This window comes from Amborella trichopoda, chromosome 13, assembly GCF_054954075.1.
Source record: "Amborella trichopoda isolate Santa Cruz 75 chromosome 13, AtrichopodaSantaCruz75HAP2 v2.0, whole genome shotgun sequence".
Taxonomy (NCBI): Eukaryota; Viridiplantae; Streptophyta; class Magnoliopsida; order Amborellales; family Amborellaceae; genus Amborella; species Amborella trichopoda.
In genome coordinates, this window is record NC_142348.1 from 47,729,164 (window position 1) to 47,744,793 (window position 15,630).

The 15,630-nt window shown below is 34.6% G+C and overlaps 1 protein-coding gene and 1 long non-coding RNA gene across 2 annotated transcripts; both read right to left on the reverse strand.

Annotated features, from left to right (window-relative positions):
* Nucleotides 1-7,969: 7,969 nt before the first annotated feature.
* On the reverse strand, nucleotides 7,970-9,983 carry LOC148779285 (uncharacterized). Its single transcript, XR_016048333.1, has 2 exons — nucleotides 8,709-9,983; nucleotides 7,970-8,563 (listed from the first exon to the last, which is right to left on the reverse strand). It is a non-coding gene; the product is annotated as an uncharacterized LOC148779285 (long non-coding RNA).
* Nucleotides 9,984-12,909: 2,926 nt separating this feature from the next.
* LOC18446767 (uncharacterized) lies at nucleotides 12,910-13,254 on the reverse strand. Its single transcript, XM_011629688.3, has one exon. The coding sequence runs from the start codon at nucleotides 13,252-13,254 to the stop codon at nucleotides 12,910-12,912; it is 345 nt and encodes a 114-aa protein (XP_011627990.3).
* Nucleotides 13,255-15,630: the final 2,376 nt, after the last annotated feature.

Here is a 15,630-nt window from a genome sequence, read left to right on the forward strand (position 1 = left end):
TAGTAAAGGCTTTTTGAAAGGGTTATATAGCGAGAGAAAAAAGTGCGTGAATGTGGGAAGGAAGGAAACTTGTAAAGAGAGAAGCTTGCGTTGAAAATTAGAGGTTTTGCAACAAAACCTTAGCATCACCATTTGGGCTTAATCTTTGGCCATTTTGTCGGCATTTCTTCGTGGCATCGGTGAATCGAAAAAATGAGTCGATTGTAGGTGGTTTTATGGTAGAAAGTTCTTTGTTTGAGCATTCTTTGAGATTGAATGAGGTAACTCTGTATAACCTTAATATTGTAATTTTTCCCTCTTGATAGTGAATACACCTTTGCCTTCTTGCCCGTAGACATAGCTCATTTTGGGTGAACCACTTATATATGTTTGTCCCTCTCTATTTCATTTGTGTTGAGCTTTGATGATTTCTCATATTGCTTGTTTTATTGTTCTTATATTTTTTCCAATTATATTTCACTTGGTATTGCATCGTGGGCATGTTATTTGAGTGTTGAAATCATTGTGGTGGAGTGTGAACCACATCTAGTAGGATTTGAGATACCTTGATTTGCTCAAAAGAGGTGATTGGGTTATCTCGATTTTACAGCAAGTGGTATCAGAGCTCAAGGAGTTAGTGTAGTATTTTTTAGAAAATGACATCTCACAAGTTTGAGGTTGAGAAGTTTAATGAGAAATAAAATTATGAAATTAGGAAATTAAGAGTATAAGATTTATTGGTACATCAAGGGCATCACATAACACTATTTAGAAAAGATAAGAAACCGGTAAATATGACTGATGATGATTTGGATGAACTCGATATGAAGCACGGGCTACTATTCTCTTGTATTTAGCAAAAGAGATTTGGTTTAATATTTTGTTGGCAAAAAGACGACAGCAGATTTGTGGAAAAAATTAGAAAGTTTGTATCAAACAAAATCTCTTACAAACCGAATTTTCTTGAAAAGAAAATCGTATATCTTGATAATGAAAGAATGTGTGAATGTGTCACAACACTTGAGTGACTTAATAATTTCATTTGTCAACTTGAGAGTAGTGGTGTGAGAATGGATGATGAAGATAAGGCGGTCACCTTGCTTTGTTCATTGCCAGAATCCTATGATAACTTTGTTACTACATTGGGTTGTAGTAAAGAGGATTCTCTTAATTTGGGCTCGGTGTGTAGTGCCCTACTTGCTGATGAACTTCGAAAGAAAGCATCTTTAGGAAGTTTGGTAGAATCGAAGACGGAAGCTTTTGTGGCAAGAGGTCGATCGAATAAACGGGCTGATTCATCAAGGAATCATTCAAGAAGTAAATCAAGATTTCGATCAAAATCTAAAGGGCCCAATAACAAGAATGTGTATTGGCATTGTAGGAAGCCCGGTCATATACAGAAGAATTATTTTAAAAAAAATTGAGTAAATTCTTCTAAAGCTTCTAATGTGGGAAGTGAATAGTCAAGTGAATCCAAGAATGAAGCAAATCAAGTTGAAGAGTCTACATCCGGTTTCATTGAAGATGAAGTATTGATGGTGGCATATAATTCACTGTTCTATCAAAATTGGATACTTGATAGTGGAGCCACCCATCATATGTGCCCTCATAGAATATGGTTTGACTTATATGAATCATGTGAAGGATGATCGGTATCCTTGGGAAACAATTTCAGAAGCAAGGTGGTTGCAATGGGTTCGGTTTACCTAAAGATGTTTGATGGGTCTATTCGGGCAATTAAGGATGTTAAGCATGTGCCGGAACTAAAAAAGAGTTTGATTTACCTTTCTTATCTAGATTTGGAAGGTTAAAAATTCACCGGTCAAGGTAGAGTTATCAAAGTATCAAAAGAGGCTCTAATTGTGATGAAAAAAGCCCTAGTTGGGAGCTTGTACAAGTTATTGGAAAACATAATAACAAATGATGAAGTGAATTCCGTGGTTGAAGGCGAGGAAGTTCCATATCGCCTATGGCATAGAAGATTGGGGCATATGAGTGATAAAGGTATGGAGGTCTTGATGAAGATGAATTTATTTCTACACTTAAAATTGATGGATCTGAATTTTGTGAGCATTGTATCTATGATAAACAACATATACAACCTTTCAAAGCCGGGAAACATACAAGCAAGTGAAAGCTTGATTACATTCACTCGGATGTATGGGGCCTTTCACCAACTACATCTTATGGTGGTGCATTATAGTTTGTTTCATTTGTTGATGACTTCTCAAGAAAAGTATGAATCAAAACTCTCAAATCCAAAAGTGACGTGTTTGATGCATTCAAGAGTTTTAAAGCCGAAGTTGAAAAATCTATGGGGTATCACATAAAAGTTCTTTGATCCGATAATGGTGGAGAGTTTGTATCAATGGAGTTCGAAAATTTTTACAAGGCCGAGGGAATTACTAGGCATTACACAAATGCCTACAATCCTCAACAAAATGGCATGCCCGAGAGGATGAATCACACTGTGATGGAGCGTGTGAGGTGCATGTTAAGCAATATTCGGCCTAGAGTAAGACTTATAGGTAGAAGCCGTATCAATGGCTTGTTATCTTTTCAACCGATCACCGTTGATTGTATTGGGAAGTAAAAGTCCTAATGAGGTATGGTACGAAACTCCAAGTGACTACTTCGATTTAAAATTTTTTGCTTGTACTACCTATGTACTCATTCCAAGTTGCCAAAGGAACAAATTGGATCCAAGGTTAAAGAAGTGCATCTTTGTGGGTTATAACAAAGGTGTGAAGGGGTCCCGGTTATGGGATCCAAGTACCCAGAAAATAATCACTAGCCATGACGTGCATTTGATGAATACATGGTATTGGCAAAGGGGATGATGATAAATGACAATGGTCAAGAAGTAAAACAAGAGAGCCAAGAATTTTAAGGCGACCCCGAAATACTTCTACCAAGTACAACAATGCCTTATGAGAATATACCCATTGATCATAGTGAAGAACATGAAGAACAAAAAAGTCAAGATGAAGAAACACATGGCCATCATGATGAAGTTTTGCCATTGACACAAATGCTCCCTGCTAGAGAAACTCGTGCACCCTGGTGGAACAAAGATTATGTGGATCCGAATACTCTACATGCTTTGATAGCCAAAAATGAAAAGCCAACATCATTCCGTGAAGTCATTGATAGCAATGGTACTGAGCATTGGAAAAGAGCTATGAAAGAAAAGATATTAGCCCTTTGAAAAAACAAGACTTGAGATCTGGTGGAGCTACCAAAGGTAGAAAGGCCGTTGGTTGCAAATGGGTGTTCAAGATAAAGAAGGGGCATGATTTACTTTTTAAGTGGGATTAAAAGCAAGATTGAGTTTAGAGTGTGATACTAAAAATATTAGGGATACAAAGTTTACAACGTTCATTTTAGGGGGTGACCTAAATATATTGGATTGATAGTATATTGTTTAACTCGATACATCAATTATGAGGGTAACACAAATTCACAATAGGGGAGATTACCTCAAAAACATGATATTCTAGTTATGAAATTTAAAATTACAAGAATAGACTTGATCGAGCAAATCTATGAACACTTGAAAATCTCTAAAATCGATGGTCTAGATAGCTTCTTACAAGATGCACTAGTTTTTATACTAAAATTCTTTTTTTCTTAACAATTATATATCTCAAGGTCGAAATGATCAATTGAAAGCTTCTCCAATCTCTTCTAGATGATTCATATGATGCACCTTACTTTAATAGTATAAGTTTACTAACTTGTATAAACTTTTTTCCCTCAAGAAGGTTTTAGAATGGAAAACGATTTTATAAGTGGGAGGCCAAAAATAATCAAATTAAAGTGCATCTCAAAATTTCATTAGAAGAAGTTGTTTCGATGCTAAAAAATCCTCAAATCGATCATCTCGACATCAAAATATATGGATATGAGAAACAACATAGATTTCAAGTCTTAAAAATAGTGTATCATGTAATGCAGTTTTTGAACCGTCAAATTTTAAGATTTTTTTAGTGTTTGTAGATCTGCTTGTTCTAAACTATTTTTGAAGCTTTAAACTTTATAATGAGAGATAAAAATAAATTCTTAAGCCATATCAGAGAGTTCAAGTACTAAAATAACATCTTTCTATATTATTTGAAGTTGCGCACTACTTTGACTGTTTAGGGCTTCAGCATTATACAAACCTTAATTAATAACAGTAAACAAAAGCCTAATACTTTGATCACATGATTGATAAATTTAAAGTTTTCATCTCCATGAATGGACATGATATTTTAAGTAGCAAATATTCAACATTTTAAATTGTGTAAATAAGATGCTTGTGCGTCTGTCTTTTCTCAAGTAAGATGTACATTCCAAACAACTACATGGTTTATTCATCTGACAAAATCTATGACGCTCCGTTTTCTTTTATTTTTCAATGTTTTAGCAAGGCAAAAGTGAACTTGTTCCTCTTTTTTTCAATTTTAAGCCTTTTTGGTCTCGTACACTACTTTTAGTATTTTCATAAAATTTTCAACCAATAAGGACTTTTCTCCCTATAAACTAGTGTTTTTAAAAATACCGGCTGATGCCTAAGCAGCCCAAGGGGTCTAGACCATCCAATGCCTGGGCAGCCTTGGTTCAATAAGGGAAAGGGAGGTGTTCACCAATCTTGTTTTGTTCACCAATCTTGTTTTACCTTCAGATTTTGTATTAAAAATGCATATTCATACATATTTTATAATCCAAATTAAAAAATACAAAAACTACCCCAATTCCTGAGTATATTTGCACCTAGGAGGGTGCAATCCGCTGGGGCTGCCTAGGCAGTGTACTAACGGGCGCCTAAGGACAACCTGCCTAGTTGGTCCTCCCAGGCCCCCTAAGGTAGCCTAAGCCCTATGTGGGCTGCTTTTTGGATCAATTCTCGAAACTAAGAGCACTATTGCAGAGAAGAGTTAAGTCAAACTATAAGAAAAGGTCGTTGAGAATTGTGTTCATCCATATTCTCCAAATTCTACTAAATAAGTATTTTGCATGGAAGAGTAAATATAGTGTCCTCCCCAGAGTACAATGCTTGCATTGTCTTTTTTTTTTTTGACAGTATTTGAATATTTCTATTAATCAATCAACAGGTTAGTAAATGCTTGCATTGTTCCCTCGACAATTCTCGCCATTATTGAAATTTCATCAAAATTTTGGTGAAACGATTTCTGCATGGGAGTGCTACATGTTGGTGTATCCAGCCAACTCCAACTTATTTAAATTTTTTTTTGCCAATGTGAAACAATGAGGTTTTGAAAAATACATAAAGTCTTCATATGAACTGACTAATATACATGATTACTAACCACCAAACTTGGCTTCACACTGTTTTAAAACAAAATGCAATTCTAATTGGTCCTTTTACAAATCCCAAACTTGAACTATAGCCAAACATAACACAATTCTCAAATAGTCAACTCCTCATGTATATAACACTATATAAGATATATACTGAAAATTTCTCATCACGTATGAATTACCACATACTCAAACTTTCTTATCATTTATGAATTACATCAAACACTTCAAGACCAATATCCACCCAATGGTCGGTCTCTTTCTCTATCTAAGTTCATAAGATGATCTTTTAAGTTAGAATGATCCTTATGTTGCACTTATATTAAGTGATAAGTTGTAAAGTGATCTTAGCCATTGGTGCTCTTTATCTATGGCACATGAAAGGCTATGATCCTATCCACTCATCTCAATCCAACTATCAAGATGTAGAGATGAGATTTTGATACCATTATCACCCCCTTTAAACCCTAGGTTGAACCTTTTACGCTGTGGTCCTTGTCCTATAAAAATTTTCACTTAAGTCTATTGTAAAGATTCCATAAAAGCCCTTAGGTTTTAATAAAATCAATAGAGTACTATATAGACAAGGGTGTGTCTTTTTAGTAAATGAAAACCCACATGTGCGAAAATAATATTTTATGACACATCCAATGGAATTTCAACAGCCAAAATTCTTCACAAGGCTCAGCCCTATAGGACAAAGTCACATGAGAGATTCAGACATGCCAAAATATCTCATATGGATAAGGATTTTTAATTCAAAATATTTCACAAATAAACTTGGCATCACACATGCCAAAAGGGTCACATATGAGTGAAATAAGCATGCGAAAATTTAATAAAAAAATTAATGAAATTAAATCACATATTACACAACACAACGTTAAATAACAAATACTGCAATTCCATAAAAGGTGCATCTAATTAAAATATTTAAAAATATTAAAAAATATAAAAATACCTCAAAAAATTTTAGGAGTATTTTAGTCCATTTGATTTGTCTAAATTATTATTATTTGATAGTTTTATTAGATTCGCCTATTTTTTTATACTAGACACTCCAAATTTTAAGTGATTTGGGCTAGTGAGCTAACCTCTCTCTCTGAGAGAGCGAGAATGACTGCAATTTATATATATATATATATATATATATATGAATATGAGACTCTCTTAGAGAGAGAGTATGTGAGAGCGAGAGCGACTGCAAATTATATTTATATAGAAGAGAGAGCGACTGCAGATGACGGTGATAAGATGAGAAATGAGTCCAAAACATTTAAAACAAATGAGAATGGCTCACTAGAGAGAAAAGGTTTCGTTTCTCAAAAGACAGGCAATTATAATATTTTTTTGGGTAGGTAATGATAATTGAAGCGAAGGGGCGAAAGGATCCAACACGTGAGGTCCGTTTTTATTTGTTTTTTTCGCTGAAAAGTAACCTATAATTTAAGCTTTAGTGAGATGATTCGAAGCACACCTCAGGTCTTTGACAAGTTAGGTCGATATCTTCGGGCGGAATTGGAGAGAATCCTCCCTATTTCAATGTCAAGATGATCAATTAGATGATTTTTTCTTGATTAACTAAATTTCTTCAAGAACACCTAAGTATTCCTAAAAAGCGTACACCCCTAGAAACTTCTAGTCACTCAAGAATATAGGGCTCGTTTGGCTCCATGGGTTAACAAACATAGGTTTTCAATCAAAACCTGGTTTTCTCAAATTTTGATTATGTTAAAATTTTGTTACTCAAGTAGGACTTGTTTGGATGACTTTGAATGGTATCCATGTTAAGCAAATCTCATGTTTGGATAAATATTTTTGTATAATTTGGATGGCTATTATAGAGAGAGAACACATTAAATTTAGAATTTTGATATAGTTTTTCTCTAAAAATTTTAAATAGTTTCTCTCTCTAAAAAATTAAAATTTGACATAGTTTCTCTCTCCAAAAATTTTGAAACAGTTACTCTCTCTAAAAATTTGAATTTTCAGATAGTTGACAATTTCTCTCTCCTAAAATTTTGATATATTTTTTATCTCTAAAATTTTTCAGGTAGGTTTTTTTTCCAAAATTCGATATAGTTTCTCCCATAAATTTTAAGATACTTTCCCTCTATAAAACTTCAAATTTGAGATAGTTTCATGAAAGATTTTTAGATAGTTTCTCTCTCTAAAAAAATTTAGCTAATTTCTCTCTCTAAAATTTGATATACTCTCTAAAATTTTAAGATCCTTTCTCTATAACTTGAAATTTGGTATTGTTTCTCTCTCTGAAAAATTTGAGATAGTTTTCTCACTAAATTTTGATATCGTTTCTCTCACTAAAACTTAAATTGGGTGTAGTTTCCCAATCTAAAAAATTTGAGATAGTTTATCTCTAAAAAATTTTTCTCTCTAAAAAATTTGAGCAAATTACATACCAACTCTATTGGGGGAAGGTGTCTATTACCATTATCTCATTTACCCAATAGTACGAACCCCCTCCCCCCCCCCCCCCCCCCCCCTTCTCCACACACACACATATACTCACACAAAATTTAATGTATTGTATTCCTTCTTTCGTGCTTAAACAAAGTCAAGATTTGGATAACCCAAGTTTTTTTTTTATTTTGTATATCCATTTTTCAAAAAACATAATTACGTATCCAAAAAAGCTACAAAACAAGTTTTTATGCAAGACATCCAATATTCAATTATTCATCAATATATTCCAGAAGGAAAGAAAAAATACTGTCATGAGGAACTTAATATCTTAAAATATAATAAAAATAGAGAAAATTTTACTCAACAAGAAATCTTCTTTCTCCAAACCAAGAAGCACCATTGCAAACAAGAAGCATAAGTTAGTCAAAGTTAAAAGGCAGCTGAGAATTATGCAATCCATAATCTCAGTTCTCTTTTTTTTCCATGAGCTCCCTTCATTTTTTTTGGGTGGTTCAATAGGGAAGACAAACTCGCTACCATTTTTTTCACATAGCTTAAGGAGTTAGCTTTTTTTGACGGTGGTGTCAGCAGGATTGAAAATTTTTTCATGTAGCTTAATGAGTTCGAGTTTTTGAAGGTGTGAATAGGTGGTATGAGCGGAAATAGAAACCACAACATGTAACTAGGTAAAGTTGTGCCTCCACCATGACCCATCTCTTTTCCTATAATCTCCGTTCTCTATGCTTCCAGTGTACATTCAAACCAGCAAATCCTCCAAAGTAGCCCTCTTGTAAGGGAAACTAAATATCCGTGTCATGTCCTAAGTACAATGCTTGGCATTGTTCCCCTACGATTCCTGCCATTGCCGATATTTCATCAAAATTTGGTGTAGTAGTTCCTACTTGAGAGTGCTAAAAGTGTACGAAAGGACAAATATATGCAAGGAAACCCTAACGACAAATCAAATAGGAGAAATATGCAATGGAAGGGAGAACAAGCACCGTTCTAATGGTTTGAACCATAGTTATAAGGAGCGGGAGCGGGAGCGGGAACAGCTCTAGTTCTGGGAGTGGGAGCGTCGGATCGATGATTACCTAAAGCACCAAAGTTTGGAGAATGAGTTTCAGTGAGGGTAGAGGATACAGATAGAGATCCCGTTTAAATCGGGAGCGAGTTCCCGATACATAGGGATCGAAATTCTTATGTAATATGAACACGTTCTATGTAAAATAGGATTGTTTTCCCATGTTTATTAAGATCATGCTCCCATTGACAATAGGAACCAGATCCCATTTAAGGTTGAGTCGCACCTATCTAAGAAAGACTACGTCGTTATTTGGAAAGGATTCAGCTCTATTCAAAGTACTTTGGAAAGGATCCAGCTCTATTCAAAATACTTTTTTAAAAATGGTTCATATCTCCCTTTTTACTCTCCCCACGAGACCAATGTATGTTTTGAAATGATAACATAAAATTTTAGGCATTAAAAACCTTGCGTGAAATAGAAATGGAAATGATTCATTAAAAATACTTTAAGTATTCATGCTCCCTATGAACCAGCAAGACCATATTATGTAAAAGTTAAATAAACCAAATGTTTTCTACAATTTCATTATTTTCGTCTTAATCTCTAATGAACAATAAATCTATTTTTATATTTTCATTATAAAATAATAATTCAGGTTTACCTTTTATAGCGCTAAACAACAATTTACTCCATCAATAGTACAAACGTTTTGTGTTGTGTTAACACATATTCTAAAACACACATATTAAAGAGGGCATCCAATATTTTAATAATTAAAATTTTGATTATTACATGTGCATTTATGCACATCTTAAAAATAAAAAATAAATGAGATAATATTTTAATAATAAAAATTTATCATTATATGCACATGTATTAACTGTAAACTTGATCCATCAATTTTTAAAAAACATATATTTCTGTGAACCCGCATGACCATATTATGTAAAAAAACTAAATAAACCATATATTTCCAATAATTTGATTCTTTTCATCATAATCTCTAATAAACAATAAATCTAATTTTGTATTTCATTATAGAAGAGTAACTCAGGTTACTCCTTGATGGCACTAAACAACAATTTACTCCATCGGTAGTACAAACGTTTTGTGTGGTGTAAACACATATTCTAACACACACGTCTGAGTGAAGCCACGAGATCTACAATTTAAAGGAACGTGTTCCGTGTGAAATTGAGATCGCAATTTGTGGGATTGTGCGATCAAGTTTCGTTATGAATGGGATTGAGAATCATATAAATAGAAGTGAGATCCTAAAAAAATTAGAACGGTTCCGGTTGAGATCCCGACCACGGCGTGCTGGAACTGGATTCCGGAGCGAGAGCGCCACCCTAGTTGGACGATCCCCGGTAACTATAGTTTGAACAAGGCTATATCCAACGGCCATAAAATAAATTTATTTTTCTTTTTTATTTAAAACTATTTTATCTAACATTTGAGTTGCAAATGTACTTTAATACAACACACCAAATAAAAATAATTTAATAATATTTGAGCAAGACAATAATCAGAGTACCCACAAAAGAACATATGTTTCAAAAAAACATTTGTAGCTATTTACTCTTGCTGGAGTAGACTATCTATTTACTCACTTTGGTAAAATACGTGCTAGGAATACTCTTACAACCAATAGAATAAAATCTGTATATACTATAAAACTAAAAAAGCCTCGAGATTGAATAGAGACCGTCCAATTTTTTAATGGATAGATCAAATACCACAAAACTTGAAATTATTATTTTTGTTTAAATAATCATCTCGTAATTGGTACATGGCTAACAAAATTTTAGACTAAAAAAAACAATGTAGCTAGGTGCTTTGACCAAAAAGTACATGCATAGAGTGCTCCATGTATAAAAAAATATTTCAAAACATGTGCATTTCCCTTGTGTCCCGTGTTTTAATTTTCTGATAGGCGGGTAATTGAGGAAAAAAAAAAGGTCCATCGAAAGGAGGTGGTCATGGTAATTTAGGGTTATCAAAATTTTATTTTATTTTTTAATAGATTAGTGACAGTTTGGATGCACCCAAAATTGGAATATTTTTGGATTGTAATCCAAAATTCTTGTGAAACCGACTTTGAACTATTTGAATAACCGGATGATTTTGCTAGATTTTTTAATTGAAAGAAAAAATATTGTCATATCAAGGCAAAAGTTATCGTTCAAAAAAATTCAAGTGAGACTTTGATTTTTTTTTGATGAAAGTACGACCTTGTGCAAACCCCACACCCAGCTTTTTCGCTATTTACCCATTACCCAACTCTCTTTCTCTCTCTCTCTCAACTTCTCAAGGAGTTGAAGCCAAGGTTACCATATCTGATCGATGGTTGCAGTCCTCTCTCTTGTCTCTTGTGAAAGGAAGGAGGGGAAGTTGGTCATGGTGTGGCCTAGCTACATCTTTGATTTGAGCCCAACACTTTCTCTCTCTAGGATCCAATTTCTCTCTCGAAGTTGTAGTGAGAGAAAATAGGGATTTAAGATGAGATTTGTGGGTCATGGCTTCAGAAAGCAAAGGGAATGTTTCATCAAAGGTGAAGCTCATAAATCCAGAAAAATATGGTTCTTTTTCTGTCAATAAATTGAATAAGGGAACTTTGACTGCAAATAAGAGGAAAATTGAGAGCTCAAACAGAGGGGCTAGATATTTGAAGTAAAATTCTGTGGCCACTGTAACAAAACAAGAGGTACCCATTTTGGATTAGGGTTTCTCTCTATTTCTTGTTTGATTTGATGGCTTTTTTTGGAAAGAGAAAGAGAGAGAGAGAACCCCAATGTTCATAAAAAAAACACAAACCCCAAATTTGCAGAGACGGATAAGTTCTCGCAGATTACCCTAGGGTTCATCGGAATCAACAGAAACCCGACATTTGGAGCAAGGATAAGCTTAATACACTGAACCAAAATATGCAGAAGGGGAGAAAGAAAAGCGATCACGGAGGTAAGAGGGGAGGAGGGAGTGACCATTTGGTAAGGCGAGGGATTTGTGACAAAGTATTACAAATCCATAGTGGGGCCTAAAATAAAATCCTCGTGTAACACCTAATAGACTTTATAAGAATAGAAAAAAGGCATTGTAGTTTTTTCAATTTTCATTTGAAAAACTTGCAATTTTTATGAATAACAAAGTATTTTTATTGGACATCCAAACTGGCCCTTAATTTTTTTTTTAGTGAATGGGGTAGTATGTGAGTTGTTTTGGGGATGTAGTTGGTTTTAATATTTGGCAAATGATTAAGTTTGTTTTAGAAAGATAAATGTTAATTAGGTTTAGTTAGGATAAAAATTACTTAATATGGTTTGATGAGGGGGAGACATGACTTTTGAGGTGGTTTGATAAAAGTTTATATAAGGTTGCAATCTAAAAATGTAGAATCAAAATCTACCAGAAATATTGTTTTAATGTTGAAAAAACCCTCTAATCAATCATCTCGACATCGAGATGCATGAATATGAAAAAGAAAAGTTTTTGAGTCCCGGAAATGGGGAATCTTGCAACACATTATCTAGACCGTCAATTTTCAAGATTTTCATATATTTATAGATCTACTTAATTTTAACCATTTTTGGAATTTATAATTTACCAATTAGGTATGAAAATAGAATTTAAGATAATACTAAGAATTCTTTACAACAAAATTACATGTTATGATAAAATTTTTAGGTGTGCCTTAATTGAATTGTTTAAGGTTGCAACCTTATAGAAACCGCACCTTTTTTGAATTATTTATTTTCTATCTTCTAAGTGTATTTAGAGGGGAGATCTCATTTCTTTATAAGTAGAGAATGGGTGATTCGGTAAAGAGTTGATCTCATGAAAAAATATTAAAAGAGAGTATATTCTCTCACCTTTTATTATTTTTATTTATTGTAATTATTTCTTCCATCATGACAAACTAATTCCTCAACTCACAAATGAGAGAGAGAGATTTCTCAGGGGGAGGGCATGGCTCATAGTGGTTAACCCTGTTAATAGTTGCATGGTCCGCGAACATGGGCATGAGCCTATCCGCAGGTAAGCTCAAGCTCAAGGCCGTCAGCTCTAATATCTCAAACGATAATTTAGCCAACCATACCCCGTACTCATCCAGCAATTCCCTGTTCAAAACCAAATAATCATTGGGTTAGAGAGAAAGAGAGAGAAAGTTGTAAGTCTTACTGGAAGCCCGGTGGGCAGGCGGGCCCGTGGTTGTGCAACTGCATAATCCTGGTAGCCTCCAGTTCATGCGTTACAGGCACCTCGATCTTATCTTTGAGCAAGTAGTTGTATATCTCGACCCAATCCCTCACATTGTTGGTGAAATCATTGCTATTGTAACTGACGGGGTGAGTCAAGTCGAGCTGCACCTTCATCTTCTCCTCCAATGGTTGGTGAAAGAAGAGTTTCAGATTCTCTGTCACTGTCTCCGTCGGCTCTTTGGGGATACAGTGGTTGATGCTGTGGAAGAAGCCCGAGTCTCTGAAAGTTGCGCCCACCTCTTTGGCGAGCTTAGCCTTCATGGCAGGGTCGACTTTTCGTCTGAGAGGGGAGTGAAATCAATCACCGGGGTGTTCTCGCCCACCGGAACAGAACCGGGCTTGACCCGGTACTGCTCCAGTTGGATGTAAGAGGGGTCGACCACGGCACTCAGCCTGATCGATTGGTGATGATTTCTGGGTGGGCTTACTGCTACACCCCTCTCACTGATAGCACAGCGAAAGTGGGTTGGTCTTCCTGGGGATTGAGAGCCAGAATTTATGGAGGGGGAGGAAGCAAATATGTAGATGGATAAAGGTGAAATACATGAAGGAAATACATAAATATGAGAAACTTATTTAAGGTTGTAGCCCTAATAAACCATCGCATCAGGCAAGAAATCGAGGGACGGAGCATGGTTGCACGCCAGGATTTCAGACAGAATGTGAAAGGACCGGTGGTAGCACCCTACGCCCTAAGACCACCCTTAGCTAGCTCCTAATTTACTTGAAAAATGGGGAGACCACCCCTAGCTAGCTCCTAATTTACGTGAAAAATGGGGTAGGGCTTATCTTCCCTGAATTACCCAAAAAAATATTTAAAGATAAAAAAGATGAACGGCTTGGGGGCTGGGCCAGGTCATGGGACTGGCACAAATCCCATTTACCTACAAGTCATGTCCAAGCTAAATTTTATAGGGGAAAATGTTATGGTGCGGTTTGTGTAAGATCGAGTTTCTAAAAATTAAAAGTAATGCAAACTTTCAAATAGTATCGATGAATGTAATTTCGTTACTAAAAGTTTTTGTGATAGCTTTTAAATTTACTTTTATTTTTAATTATTAAATTTGAAGCTTCAAAAATAGTGTAGATCGAACAGATCTATGAAACCTTGAAAATATAGAAAATTGAAAGTCATTACAAAATGAATTATTTCAAAAACTTGAAATCCATTTTTTCCTATATTCATGCATCTTGAGGTCGAGATGGTCAATTTGAGGATATTTGGCATCAAAACAACATCTACTAGTGAAATTTTTGAGGTGTGTCTTAATTTGAATGTTTAGAGCCTCACTCTTATATAGACGTTTTTCAATGTTATGTAGGACATGTGAACTCTTTCAAAACAAGTGGAGCCTCACCTCAAAACTAAGGGTGGCAATGGACTTAGATCTGACCCAATCTAGGACCCAAATAGTTCTTTCCGGAAGAAGATTTGAGGAAAGGCTTTACTTTCCTTCCGTAAAGCCTTGGCCTTGTAGAAACTACATTCATAAATAAGGGACATATTATTTTTCTAGTGGACAAAATTTATATAAGTTGGTCAACTTATATGTAGATGTGCCTCCTCTCTCCGTTTTCTATATTTGGGAATATACGAAATAGTTACATTTTAAAAATTAAAAAATCACTTTTTTAAAAAATAATTCTCAACCATCTATTTTGATCCTTTTTGGGAGCACCATTTTTTTTTATCTGTTCAGGGGATGCAAGTATTGCATTGAATACGCTTTTTTTTTCCTAAAAAAATTAATTATCAAGTAGATTAAGAGTTAGCTTTTTGAATGTGTTAGTAGGGTGGTATAGTGGTAGGAATGAAAACCACAACGTAGTGACTAGCGTATGTGTTGCTACCACCACGGCCCCAACACCGTTCCCACTTGTAGGGGCCTGTCTTTCCCACTGAGTTACTTAAAAAAAAAGCTTGATTATCGATATTTTTGTGCTCCAAAAAAAATTTGACCAGGACATCGACAATATAGCCCTTCACCCAAAGTTAAGGGTTAGGGAATTTGAACAAAAAATTGGAAGTAATATATTGAAAAAATGAAAAGAAATTTATATTTGGACAACTCTTTTGCATCTAAGATTAAATTAAAAAAAATAACAAAAAAGATATCGAAACAAATAACATTGACGTGTTATGAAATTTTACCATCTATACCAATGTATTCAAATTCTTTTCTCTTCGACTGAATAGGCCGAAGCCTTCAGTTTTTAAGCATAAACCGAAGCGAAGAAAAATGTGGTGCTTCTGTTTCGGTCAGATTAGATTTGGTGCTATCTAAAATCACCCACATTAAGAAATCTCATATTTTGTATGATTGATTGAGATTGATCTATATTATGTGGGATTGAGATATTCCCATATTATGTGGGATTGATATATTCTCATATTTTTTGGAAATGAGTTTATATTGATAAGTTTTCTAAAAAAAATAGAAATCCAAAAAGATTTGGACTCTTAAATCTATCTCCTGGTTTTGAGATGTACGTAAGAACTATAGGAAGTTTCCTATTTAGTATGGAATCCTAATCTTATATATGGGATGAAAGTGTAGAGAATTTGAGTGCCCTATTTTGGTTACCATATGGGAATAATGGTTCATCTTGAGATAAAGGGAGCTAGAGTCTCCTGTA

What these genes read in the sequence shown, in the direction of transcription:
- LOC18446767 (XM_011629688.3), bottom strand. Translation starts at nt 13,254, where the DNA reads ATGAAGGCTAAGCTCGCCAAAGAGGTGGGCGCAACTTTCAGAGACTCG.